This window comes from Anopheles aquasalis, chromosome 3, assembly GCF_943734665.1.
Source record: "Anopheles aquasalis chromosome 3, idAnoAquaMG_Q_19, whole genome shotgun sequence".
Classification (NCBI taxonomy): domain Eukaryota; kingdom Metazoa; phylum Arthropoda; class Insecta; order Diptera; family Culicidae; genus Anopheles; species Anopheles aquasalis.
The window spans coordinates 16,567,501-16,580,000 of NC_064878.1; the positions used below are offsets into that span (position 1 = coordinate 16,567,501).

The 12,500-nt window shown below is 50.9% G+C and overlaps 1 protein-coding gene across 1 annotated transcript in view; it reads right to left on the bottom strand.

Moving 5' to 3' along the window:
- The window catches only part of LOC126577300 (toll-like receptor Tollo), a 6,373-nt gene extending 3,418 nt beyond the window's left edge, over positions 1-2,955 (bottom strand). Inside the window, exon 1 of the mRNA XM_050238808.1 lies at positions 1-2,955. This exon is cut by the window's left edge and continues 3,418 nt beyond it. Coding sequence (XP_050094765.1) covers positions 1-2,832 — 2,832 coding nt within the window. The 5' untranslated portion in view covers positions 2,833-2,955.
- Between the last annotated feature and the right edge of the window lie 9,545 nt (positions 2,956-12,500).

A 12,500-nucleotide genomic window follows, 5' to 3' on the forward strand; every position in this document is an offset into this window, starting at 1 on the left:
GGCCGACGCAAACGCTACCCATGGCCGGAATTCGCTGATCCGGTTGCCACTCAGATTGACCACCTCCAGGAAGCGCAGATTCTGGAACGTTTGACCACCGACAAAGCCGATCGCGTTCCGATCGAGGTACAGTTCATTCAAATTGGTCAACTGATCGAACTCGTAGCCACGCAGCTCCGGAATGTAGTTGCTCTCCAGGTGCAACACTCGCAGACTCGGTATTCCGCTAAAGGTCCTGTTGTGCACATTCCGGATGTTACTCCCGTTGAGATACAGCACCTCCAGCTTCTTCTTCCCGATGAACTGATGACTACCGAGCTGCTGCAACTCATTTCCATCCAGATAGATCGTAGAAGCGTCCATCGGGATGTGCTCCGGTACCTCGGTATAATCCGCCGCTCCACAGTCCACAATGTTCGTCTTCCAGGTGTGATCGTGATAGCAACTGCACCGATCCGGACACGTCATCTTACAGTCACACGCATCAAAGTCACAGCAGTGACAGGTGGCAAAGCAGTGCGTCTCGTACCGGCACAGGAAGTCCTGTGCGTTCAGTTCCATCAGCGGTCGAATGCTGGCACCCCGGTCATGCTCCATCGTGCACATCACCGTATCGAGGTCCATAACACGTGGATGCTGGCGCAGATGAGCCAACTTGTTGATACCCTGCAGCCACTCCATCGTACAATCGCAATGGATCGGATTATCGCCCAGGTAGAACAGTGGCACCTCACGATCCTCTGCGACGCGCGTCAACGCCAGTGCACCAATCTCCAGCTTCCGGATGTAGTTCCCGTACAGGACGACCTTCTCCAGGTTGCGCTTACTCAGGAACGTACCGGCCGCTACCGATTCCAGCAGGTTGTTGTTGAGGAACAGCGTCTCGATACTATCCGGAACCGACTTTGCGTCCACCTCCGTCAACCGATTGAACGACACGTCCAGCATCTTAATCTGCAGATTGTTCAGATCGTAATAGTTCCCCAGCTCGCTGATGTTGTTCTGGTGCATGTCCAACCACTCGAGTGACACCGGAAAGTGCGAATAGTCAAACAGACGGATCTGGTTGTCGGACACGTTCAGAAACACGAGTGCCGGTAGCGACGTAAACACACCGCTAATATCCTCCAGCTCGTTGTTATCCAGCCGGATCGCCCGTATCGTCGGATTGCCACTGAAAGCCGACTGGTCAATGTGGCGGATCTGGTTCGAGGCCAGATTGAGCACGTGCAGCGACGACAGCGTCACGAAAGCATCACGCGAAATGTTCGTAATCCGGTTCTCGACCAACCGCAACCCAAGCAGCTGCTCCAACCCCTCGAACGATGCGTTGTTCACGGTGGTGATGTGGTTTTTGCCAAGATCGAGTGACTTCAGGAACCGCAGCTTTCCGAGTCCCTCCGGAATTTCCGTTAGCCGGTTGTCGTTGAGGTTAAGGTCGTTCAGGTTGGTCAAATTCTCGAGCGCACGTCCATGCATCGACTCGATGAGGTTCGATTCGATGTACAGTTGGTTCAGGACGTACAGCTCCGAGAAGTGGTGCTGCTCGATGCGCTTCAACCGATTGTGGGACAACGTGAGGGCGACCAAGTTCTTCAGATCACTGAACGCATTGTCCGCGATCGATTCGATGCGGTTCGCCTCGAGGTTTAGGATCTGCAAACTGTACAGCTCCCGGAACACGTGGCGATCGATCTTGGTCAGTGCGTTGTGACTGATCTCCAGGACGACGAGCCGCTTCAGGCCGGCGAACGTATCCCGGTTGATCCACTCGGAGGTTAGCTCGTTGCGGGAGAGATCCAGTATCTCCAGACGATCCAGCCCCTCGAGCAGTCCCGGTGCCAGCACCGAAAGGGAGTTGTTTTGCAGATAGATTTGGCGCAGTTCCCGGGGTGACTGGAAGGTTTCCGGTGGGAGTGCCACCAGCTTGTTGCTCGACATGTTCAGCACCCGGAGGGAACCAAGTCCGACAAAGGACCGGTCGGCCAGTGCCGTCAGCAGGTTGTCCTGTAGCATCAGCACGCTCAGTGAGCGCAGCGAGGACAGTCCGTTGTCGGGCAGTGACAGTAGATCGTTGTGGGATAGATCCAGCACCTCCAGACCGGTATTGCAGGCCTTCCCGGGTGCCGTAGGACCATTGCCCCAATCGGAGAACCCAAGCTGCGAAATGTCCGTTAGCCGGTTACGGGTTAGGTTGAGGTGCCGCAGGGAGAACAGCGGACAGAACACGTCGGTTGGCAGGGCCCAGATGTTATTGTCGGCCAGGTCGAGCCGCTTCAGCTCCGTCAAACCGCGGAAGCTTTCCGGATGGAACTCGAGGTTCATCGCGGACCAGTCGGTGTTGTGGGTGCGCAGGGACAGTGACCGGAGGTCACGCAACGTTGACAGCACCATCGAAGGCACGTACTTGATCTTGCAGTACTCGATCTTCAGATCCCGGAGTCGCTTGAGCGAACCGAGAAACGCGCCCGAATGCTGGTTCGCCTCGAGCGAACTCTCGAAGAACAGGATGTCGCTGCACTCGAGCTTCAGGGCGTTGATGCGCTCGATCTGGCCCGCGGTCAGATTCCGCATCAACGTATCCGTACCACCGATCGTCTTCAGCTTGCAGGAAAGCACCGTCGTGACGGTCGCTGGACCACCGGCACCGGTCCCATCCTCATCACCACTGCCAGCGGCCATCTCGTCCAGCACTCGTTGCCACTTGCACCCTCGCGGTGCCATCTCCATCCGGTTGAGATAGCTGGAGCGTGCCTCTACGACTGTCACCCTGGCAACGGTCGCCACTAGCACACCGAGCACCACTAGCATCACTCGCAGTAGCCACTCCATTGTGTAACGCCGATGCGACTACTCTGTTACGATCGATTACGAAATCACGCACACATAGACGTGGCTAGGACGACGAACTTCTTCTTTTTTTGTTGTATCAACGAATCGTCGCACCACATACACACGAACACGAACAAGGATTTCACTTTTCGATAACGCCAAACGACACTGATGATGATAACCAATGAATGGAGTGAAGGCGTGAGGGATGAAACGAAAATGTAAATCCGAGGGAAAAAGTAAATGGAGAAAAAAACACTCGAAAACGCACACGCGCGCACACACGCTTCACGCCTTCGCGGTTCTAGGCGCTGTTGTTGTCGTTGGTCGTGCTTCTGCCTTGACTGCTGCTGCTGCTGCTGCTCGTTGCTGCTGCTCTTGTTTAGGAGATAACACGGCCTGAGCTAACAGCATCATGGATTTCGCTGTGCTGTCACACACTCGCTGCACACTCGCGCACACACAAAACACTCTCTCACTCAGCAGAAAAAGAAGGCTTTTCCTCCGATCGGAGGCGTACCTCTCCACCAACTGCTGCTGCTGCTCGAGGGCAACATTAAACGAGAGCTTCACCCAGCGCGGAGACACGATTTCCTCATTATCTTCCAACTTCTTCGACTTCGATTACGAGTGCTCCGGGGGCCTACTTCGAGTGAAGCCGTGGAATTGGATTTTCTTCCTCTCGCGCAACACTCTTGACACTCGCGCGCGGCTTCAGCTACTTGGATCACTGTTCACGCTAACGATATCACGCGGATCTCTGGATGTTGCAAAGTTTTTCCTGCTTTTGCCCAGGACACTTGCTTCCACTGAAGGATAGGTAAAGGTGCCAGGACGTTGTACGAACTCGCGAACGTCGTTTGCTTATGTTCTCTGCACACACGGCGGCGGCTCGCAGAGAGAAGGATGCTCGTGTGCACGTCCGTTCTCGGCGAGGGTTTGATTCGATTTCGCCCTCTACAAAAATTTTGCCTCGACGAAACCATCGAGCGCCTCCATCAACCCGAAACCGAAACCGAGCGCCTCCATCGAAACGGGCGAAAACAACCCGCGGCGAAAACCGAACACGAACCGAACGAGAACCGAACGTTCGTGCGGGCGAACGTGCGAGTTTTCGCCCGTTGGAGGGGAAAAATCATTCTTTCTCTTTCACGCTTTCAGCCTTTTTCGCCTGCATTTGCTTTCTTGCTTCCTCGCTTGGCGTGAGATGGGGTGGTTTTTCATTCCACTTTATGCCGTTCCTTCGTCCCAACTTTTCTACTTCCTCCTGTCTCTTCTGCCGCTTCTTTTTTTCAGTTTCAGTTCTTGCTGTCCATCCATCCGTTAGCCTTCTGCGAACGGTCGAAAGGACTCTCGGATTCTCGTCAAGATGCGCCTCAAGACGTCGCTTCTTCTTCTCCATGTCGGGCTTCCTTGGCACCCTTGACCTGATTCGCTTCCCACCACCACCACCACCACTGGCTCTCCAAAAAACAGTCCGGGCTAATTTGTGCCAGCCCAACCAAAAAGGCCCAGGAAGGTCTCGTCGGAGTTCCAGGTAGGACGAAGACTCCTAGGGATGCTCGGGTCTAGGGGTTGGAATCCTTTTTCGGTTTCCATTTTTTGTTGGGCTTGAACCACGCAGCGAGCGAGCGAACCTCTCTGTAAACCATGCATTCCATTCCGACCGTCTTGGGGAACTTTCCAATTTACAGACCACCAGATCACAGCCGACCGACGTACGCACCAGTTCCCGTATTCCTAATTAAACCTTCTACACTGGAGCACAGACCAAACGGACAGCTAGACAACGCAGACAAGAACCACCCCGGGGGAAAGCATTAGCGCCGATGATGGATTTGAATTTTTTATCACTTTATGGAATGCACGCGGCCCCCCCCCCCCCCCCTTTTTGCTTCGATCCGCCGATCCCGGTGCGCGGTGTGACATCACCGACATTTCGGTTTCGTTTGGTCAACCGCAAGAAGAAGCTACAGAGAAGTGGTCATCGTCGTCGTCGTCGTCGTCGTCAATTTGGAGGCAAATATTTTGATAATGAAGACGATAATTAGAGACCGCGATCCACGATGGCGATCGTGTTTATGATGCCACACCGGGCATATAAAACAACGGGTCCGGGCCTCACAGGACAACCGAACCGCTCCCGGGGTGGGGGGTAGCATAATAAACATTAATCCTCCGCTTCTGGGCGCTCTCGTCGTTGGCACGGCATCTCATGGGACGCACTGCGTTGTGTGTTTCTGGGTTCAGGAAGCGAAACAACCGCTCTGCTGCAACCGAGGACGTAGGTGATGTCGCGAGGGGGCGAGGATTGGAATTTGCATATTTTATGCTATGCGACGGTTCGGGGACCGGGGACGAGGGGACGCATATGCACATGTAGGCCACGGCAGTTCCATGAAAGCGCTCGCGCGGGACTCAAGGGTGAGGGTGTAAAGTGTCTATCTCGGCCCCGGTCAGGGTTTTCGGGGAAGGATTTAGAAGACCAGCGAGCGAGCGAGCGAGTGAGCGAATGTTTTGCGCCAAAAGCAACCTTAAAAAAAGGGGGTGACGTTGACGAGGTGTTAAGTGTCGAGCAACGAATGCTAAAGGGAGGAGAGTACGAGTGCGAGGTGTCTCCGGGATGGCTGCACCAGTTAGCTGAGCCGGGAATGGATAATATGATAATCTGTGCTGTGATAATTTGAATTACGCCAGTCTGTGTCGTCGGTAGAGTCAGTTGGAGGCGAATGTCAAAATGTCATTAGAAGGATACATAAATCATAGCAGGCGGACAGTGTTAGCGAGCGCGACAATTGCAAATGTCAGTAACGGTTGCTCCGTTTGATTAGATCACTGCTCCGCATACTGCGATTAACTCGCATACCGCTCCGTATTGTCAACTGTGGTGCCCTCAGATCAAATTTCAGGGAAACGAATTCTCTTCCAAGTCGTAGAATATTTGTTACAAACCTAAACAGATGCACAATCTAAAGTGGGCTTAACCATCTTAAAGTTGAAAGCAATTTTCTGAAAGCGAATCATCTCCACATCACAAAGTGTCCCTTTCTCTGAGCATACCACGGTTGCCAAATCACCTCCCAAAACGGTGACTCATATCTGCACGATCCGATCAAGGGCCCCGTCGCTTGTCAACTGATGCGCACCGCTGCTGCGAAGGTATTCGATATCGCGGCTCTCCGCTACCTTTACCGGGCCCCCGGGGACACAAAAGGCGGTCCCGGAACGAGTATCGTTTCAAACTCTTCAAAGTGAAGTTGGTTGTCGAGTTTTCACGCTGCACCGCACTTCAATTGCCTGTCAGGATAGATGGAGAGTTGCAATTGGGTGTCACCATGCGATATTCCCTATGCTTCACCAGCAGCAGCAGCAGCAGCAGCATCACCAATCATGAACTTCTCTTCGGACAATTGAAAGTTGGACAAAGTTCCGATAAACATCTTCACGTCAGTGAACAAAAGGCACAGCGCAGAGCGAGAGCGAGAGAGAGAAAGTGCAGTTCCGCCGCACAGTCTCGATCGATCTTGTTTGGTCGTCGACTTGCCATTCTTATCTAAAACGTTTCCTTTCCACAGTCATGCTGTGCAGACCAAACACAACACATTATGCTGCACGTTGGGCAACTGGCACACTGTGTATGCGCTCCAGAGTGTAGCACTCTCGCCTTTTGGGTCGTTGCATATTTTATCAGGATTGATTCCCCGGCGCGCTCCTTGGCGCCGCAATTTCTGCCATTATCTCCCCCCGCCCCCTCTAGCCACGGTGCTGATGGGAGAAAACGGTACTGCGCCACATTACTGCAGCATATAGCAGCATATTTAATTCACTCAAGAGTGATGAAATCAAAACAATTTTCTTCCTCCAGGAAGAGGGCGCGGCAAAGTGTCTGCTTGTGTGTGCTTTCATGTCCCCGATAATCCTGGCCAGAAAGGAAGGGATGGAATGGAAATGGATTGTGACGACACGAGTGAAATCGCTTACGATTATTGATCAGGACTCCTCGTTTTGTGGGGGAAAGAGGTTCCTTGGAATTGGAAAACTCCATTCCCAGTGCGACCACCTCATGTGGAGCACAGGAAATGAGAAACGAACAACAACGAAACAATCAACCGATCGAACCGACCACCCTCCCACCGGAGTGTTTCCCTTTTTTTGAGCAAAAAAGAAAAACGCAAAAAAAAGAAGGAAAATCTGGGGAAAAGCGAACTCTTTTCGATGCAATTCGTTTCCTCTGGAGGCACCTGGGCACGAATACATGCGAGGCAGTTGTCGGAAAGTAAATTGATCATTCGATTTTATTCGTTTACCGTCGCTGGCTGCGGTCCTTCGTTTAGGGACTTGGTTGCACTTGTGTGGCCATCCACTAGTTGGGCCCAGGTCCATATTGGAGATTAGTTTGCTTAGCGAGAGTGTGAGGGAGCCTTTTTTCCTTTTGGGAGTCCAGCGCGAGCATCTAAGGTTTAAGGTAAAGTGGCAATCAGTTAAGTTGCTGCCAGGTCCCCGGTCACAGTTCTCGAACCCCTTGATCGAACACTGTTAAATGAAGATTGATATAAGAAACCTTCTTGCGGGGTAACGATCCTTGACTTTGTGCAGCGTAAATTCAAATTCAAACGACAAAAGAGACGACTTCCTACTTCAAGTGAGTGTTAATGGCCGTTAATGGAACCGATTGGGTGCCCGGCCAAGATCACGGTTCAACGGCTTTGCACTGCACCAATTAGCTGCCAGCTCAGCGCTCAGCCCCAGTCTGCACAACACAAAAACTCCATAAAACTCGAATCTGGCCTGGATCTTAAATTACTCTTCCTACCGCCTCGGCTCGCACTCAGCAGCGCCCATTGCTCGCTACATAATTTCTGCATAATGCATCGAAGCGTGTAGAGAGAGAGAGAGAGAGAGTGACCTCGGTAATGGGGCTCGGCCCAAGCCTAAGACGTGATGCACTTCGTGCTCCGGGCTCTCGACGATGATTCCGGTATTGAAAGGCGCTCCTGGGACATCGATTCCAGCACTGAGCCGTGGCGATCGTTGATGCAAATAACGAGCTACGATGGATGGATGGACAGGGTCCACGGGGCTAGTGCCGTTCAGGGTTCAGTCGGGCGTAAAATTGATTTAGTTTATGATCGTCGCTTCAACGCTCAACCCGGCCTGTTGGATGCCCGTAGACCCAGTACCCGAGTGATGGCACTCCACTGGTGCAATATCGTTGCTCGGTCTCCAGCTCGATTGTTTGCTGAAATCGAGCATGTTATCAGCCCTTTCGCCTTTTCCGTCAACAACCGGTTGCATATAGGCGCCCCTCCGGTGGTACGATGCACGCGAACCTGCAAACGAGCTGCGTCCGTGTCAATCGATGCCCGCCAGATTGCGTTATGGTGGAACGGATCGACGAATTGAGGATGATGTTGGCGAGCCTTTTAGATCGCCAGAGCACAGTGCACACGCGCGCAGAGTTCTACGAAACGAATCAATTTGGATGCGTTTTTGGTGTGGCCTTTGGGCTATTTTTGGGGCGGTTGAAGTTGGAGTGAGCGCTGCAAAAAAATGGACTTCATTTAGCGGGTACTATATTTGCTTTAAGTCATTTATTGCTTTTTTAAAATCAACTCACTAAACAACAAGCTCACTGTCTCTCTCCGCTTCTCTGGAATATTCTTGCAATCTGGTTGTGTTTGGAAATCCGACATCCAGAAAAAAACATGAAAACATTCCCCTGAATGGTGTTCGAAAAGTACTCTTCAACCTCTGAGTAGCTTCTGAACGCCACACCACGAGCCTTGTAGTGCGATTCCGGTTATAACCGTTTCGCTTACTGCACGCCGCGCTTCGTTCGCTGTTCTGTCACGGGAGAACTGGGGTTTGTAATGCTTTTTGTGCACGGAGCGCGCGCCTTCGCTCGATTGCACAATTGAATACGAGAAAACAAGTGGCCATAGCCAGGAGTTTAATGAAAAAACTCACCGACAAACTCACCGACAATCATTCCATTTCCGCCAGCATTCCCTGTCCCCCGTCGCCGGATTCACTGTCGACGGTGTCGCGGTTGCCAAATCGGGAAGGATTCCCGATTCCTTCTGCCTTCCTTCCTTCTGTGATCTTCATCGCGCACCACCGCCACCACCACGACGTCACTTTCTTCCTTTGCAATCGAAACGAAACGGGAATCGTTTTAATCTGTCCCGCAACGGACGTCGGACCGAGTGGCTCCCGCGGGTTCATAAACGATTCGGATCGGTTGCTGTCTTTCCCGGCAGCGCGCTAGTTAGCTGCCAAGGGAACCGACGACCAGAGATGGGTTTCCAAGGAAGTTTCCGTGCCGAGCATCTCCGTTGTTTGGGGATTCTTCTTCTTCTTCTTTTTTATTATTTATTTATCATCCGCATCAGCTTTCCGCGACGAGCGCAATACTGAACAGGGAAGGAGGAAGTGAAAAACCGGCTGCACGTCCGTACCGGCGCGCCTGTCAGCGCCACCGAGGACATCCGATATCGTTTCGGTGTGCGCTGCAGTGCGGTACGGAGTGGCAGCAGCCCGGGCCGGGTATCACGCGGTCCGGTATCGCATGGCCTGTGACGAGGAGCCGCGGCGGAGAGAGCAGCGAACACAAAGCACAACAACACCGGAACGGAATGGAACGGCGGCACTCGCAAATCGCTTCCATTTCATCACCTTCCGTCGGCATCCTTGCTTGAGATATTGATATGCCTCCGGGATCGAGATCGGTTTCGGTGAGGTCTGCACAGGAAGCTGCCAATGTGACTTCGTGCGCCAGACTGGAGCGTAGAAGGGAGAGCGTAGCAGATGAGCAGCGGCGTGGTGGGCAATCAAGTGATGTTGGTCTGTAAGTAGGATTGTCGGAAGAGAGGAGAGGAAGGTTTGCATTGTAAAGAAGGATACAAGATGATGATCCTTCGCTTCTACGGGACAGTGGTTCTGTTTAACTAACGTTTAACTCTACTCCTTAAAAGATTAATCGGTGGGATGACAGTTGAACATAAATTATAAATCTATTCTTCAAGGAAGGTTTGTTTTGGGCTATAAAATGTTGGTTAATCGTGTATTCTATTCGTTTATATTTAGACAGTAAGCGTCTATTAAATTATATTGTCACTGGAAACATAACTTTAGCGAGGTATTTCAATCAGAATTCTTTTGGAATAGTGAAGTATGCTAGTATTTTGAATCATTTTTTTCTGAACGATGATCCTTTGAAGAATATTGTGTAATATGTTTTGAATCTATCGCAGAAAAACTGAAAAAGTTATAGATTTTTTTTAAATCCATGCTTCATACAAGGCTCAATGCAGCTCGCTACTTTGAAGCGCGTTTCCAAAAATCAATGTTTCCAAAGTCGGTGCTCATCGTAGCATCGCATAAACACGACTGGACCGATTGATTTGAAATTTTTAACACATAATCTATACACTCTTTGCCAGGTAGCCCCTTATTTGAACAAAAAATGTTGATACTTTTAATGAAAAAAAATGTAAATTTTTCTTTTATTTTATTTTTGATGAAGTTTTTAATAAATCGTCCCCAAAATTTAACCAAACATACTTGAAAAGTTGCAGTTTACTATGGCATTTGCAAAAAAATGTATAGGTAGATAGTTTTCTGCAAACAAATCGTCAGAAATGATCTTCGGTTTTGCTCCAAATCAAAAGACTTGCCCGTTGAAGCGACGAACCCGATTTGATCATAGTGTGATCAATTTCTCATCTTCAAACAACTGCAATCGAAAAATTTACACAGAAGCATTAAAGATCAATATCCTGTAATCATGGTCAAGTTCATATCCTGGTTTAAAATCGATCAGATCGCCTACAATCGAATCACCGAAAAACGGAACAGTCTGCAAAATATCACAGGTATAGCACTCTGCAGCTTCACAAATCCCCTACAGCACCGTTTTTGGCCCGAAAAAGGACTAGTCAGCACAATCCACAAACGCGTAAGGTCATCTACCCCTTTCTCTCGGCCATTTGGACGAATGGGAAGCGTCCTTTTTGAAAAGACAAATTGCCCCATTGATTGCATCTAGCTTTAACTTTATTATTCCACGATCGACAATCCAAACCACCAAGCAGCATATCATTCCTGCATAATAATGTCGTGCCATGTCGACACGGCAATTGAAAGCCGTTCTCCTACGCCCCCCCCCCCCCCCCCCAACAATCGGAACCCGGCCGCGTGTCCCCTTGGCACAATCCACGACACAATGATGACGTTGCGAATGTCCTCTAACTGCCGTTACTCTCGTCCTCTGTCGAAAGGGCTCGCAGATCATAACGCCCATCACCACGGTCGCCATCATGGGCCGCCCGCTGTTTGATGGATGCAAAAGTTGGAGGAAAAAGCGAAAACTCATCGCATCGCCCCATCCCGTTGACAATCCCGGTGCCCGAAAGGTCGGGGGATGGAACCGAAAAATAAGTTCGAGAAGAAAAAACTCGAGAAAATCATTTGTCCCCCGAAGAGGGTTCATGTGGTAGGAGGACAGAGCGGTCCGTCCATCCCATTCCGAACCGGTGGCAAAGTGAAAATATCGATTTACCACTTTTGTCAAATGAATCGCGGGCGCGGCTACGACGGAACGAACGGAACGCCTCCTGGGCCGCCGGGGGATGACAATTGTCGCGGATACACAACACAACGCACCGCGCGTTCCGGGTTCGGATTGTGCAATTCCCATTCTATGGCAGAAGCGATTCCTCTGTCTCTCTCTGCCTATCCTACCATCTCTCGGCACAGAAAAGGGAACCAACGGAGTATCGGTATCGGCGGAGATCTTCAAAAAGTGCAATTCTATCCTTTTAACGGGCGACCGGCATGGCATCGCGAAGCCTGCAGAAGCGCTCGTAATCGAGAACCGTCTTGAGCAATCAAGCAAGCAGACGTTGAGCAAAAAGCGTCGGTTGCGGTAACAGTTTTCGACTTCCGATAACCCCGCATCGGAACGGATCGACGGCCGATGATCAGGAGCCGACAGAGGACGAGGTTCGATGTCAGGATATGCTCCTTTCTCCTCCTTGACATCGATACTCTTCTGCTGCTGCTGCTGCTGCGCTCGCTTGACATTCCATGCTGTGCTGCAGTTTAGTAAGTGGCCGGTGACTGGTCCGTTTTCTGAAGTATCGCCGAAAGGTATTTTTATGGTCACAGTTTGATCGTTTCGCCGAGGCGGTTTTTTCGGACATTCGGGGTCTGGGAAGGTCCATCCATCCATCCATCCATTCAGCTGCTTGTGTAGCGGCATCAAAATAGCATCCAGAAGGAATTAACCATCCAGAACCCTCTCTGCTACTTGGCGGCCATTTCGGCAACCACAGTTTACAAAAATCTGTTCCACGATGCAGCTCAAATATTCATGACACAAGCCACCAATTAACTACCAACCTGCCAGCTAGCCAACCAGCCTGCAGTTAATGAAGTTGTTCTGTTTTCGATTAATTGGCACATTTTGGGGGAGAAACACTCTTCATATCGGTTGATCCGCCTGGTCCGGTCGTTTGCAATTAATGCACACCCGATGGAAGAGATGCAAAACAGATCCGAAATCCAAGACTTGCTCGGAGTTTGCCGGATTGCCACTGAATTGCCTGCCAAAGTCTGGCAAGCGTCATAAAGGTTGAGAACGGCGTTTTTAATGCTTCCGCACAATG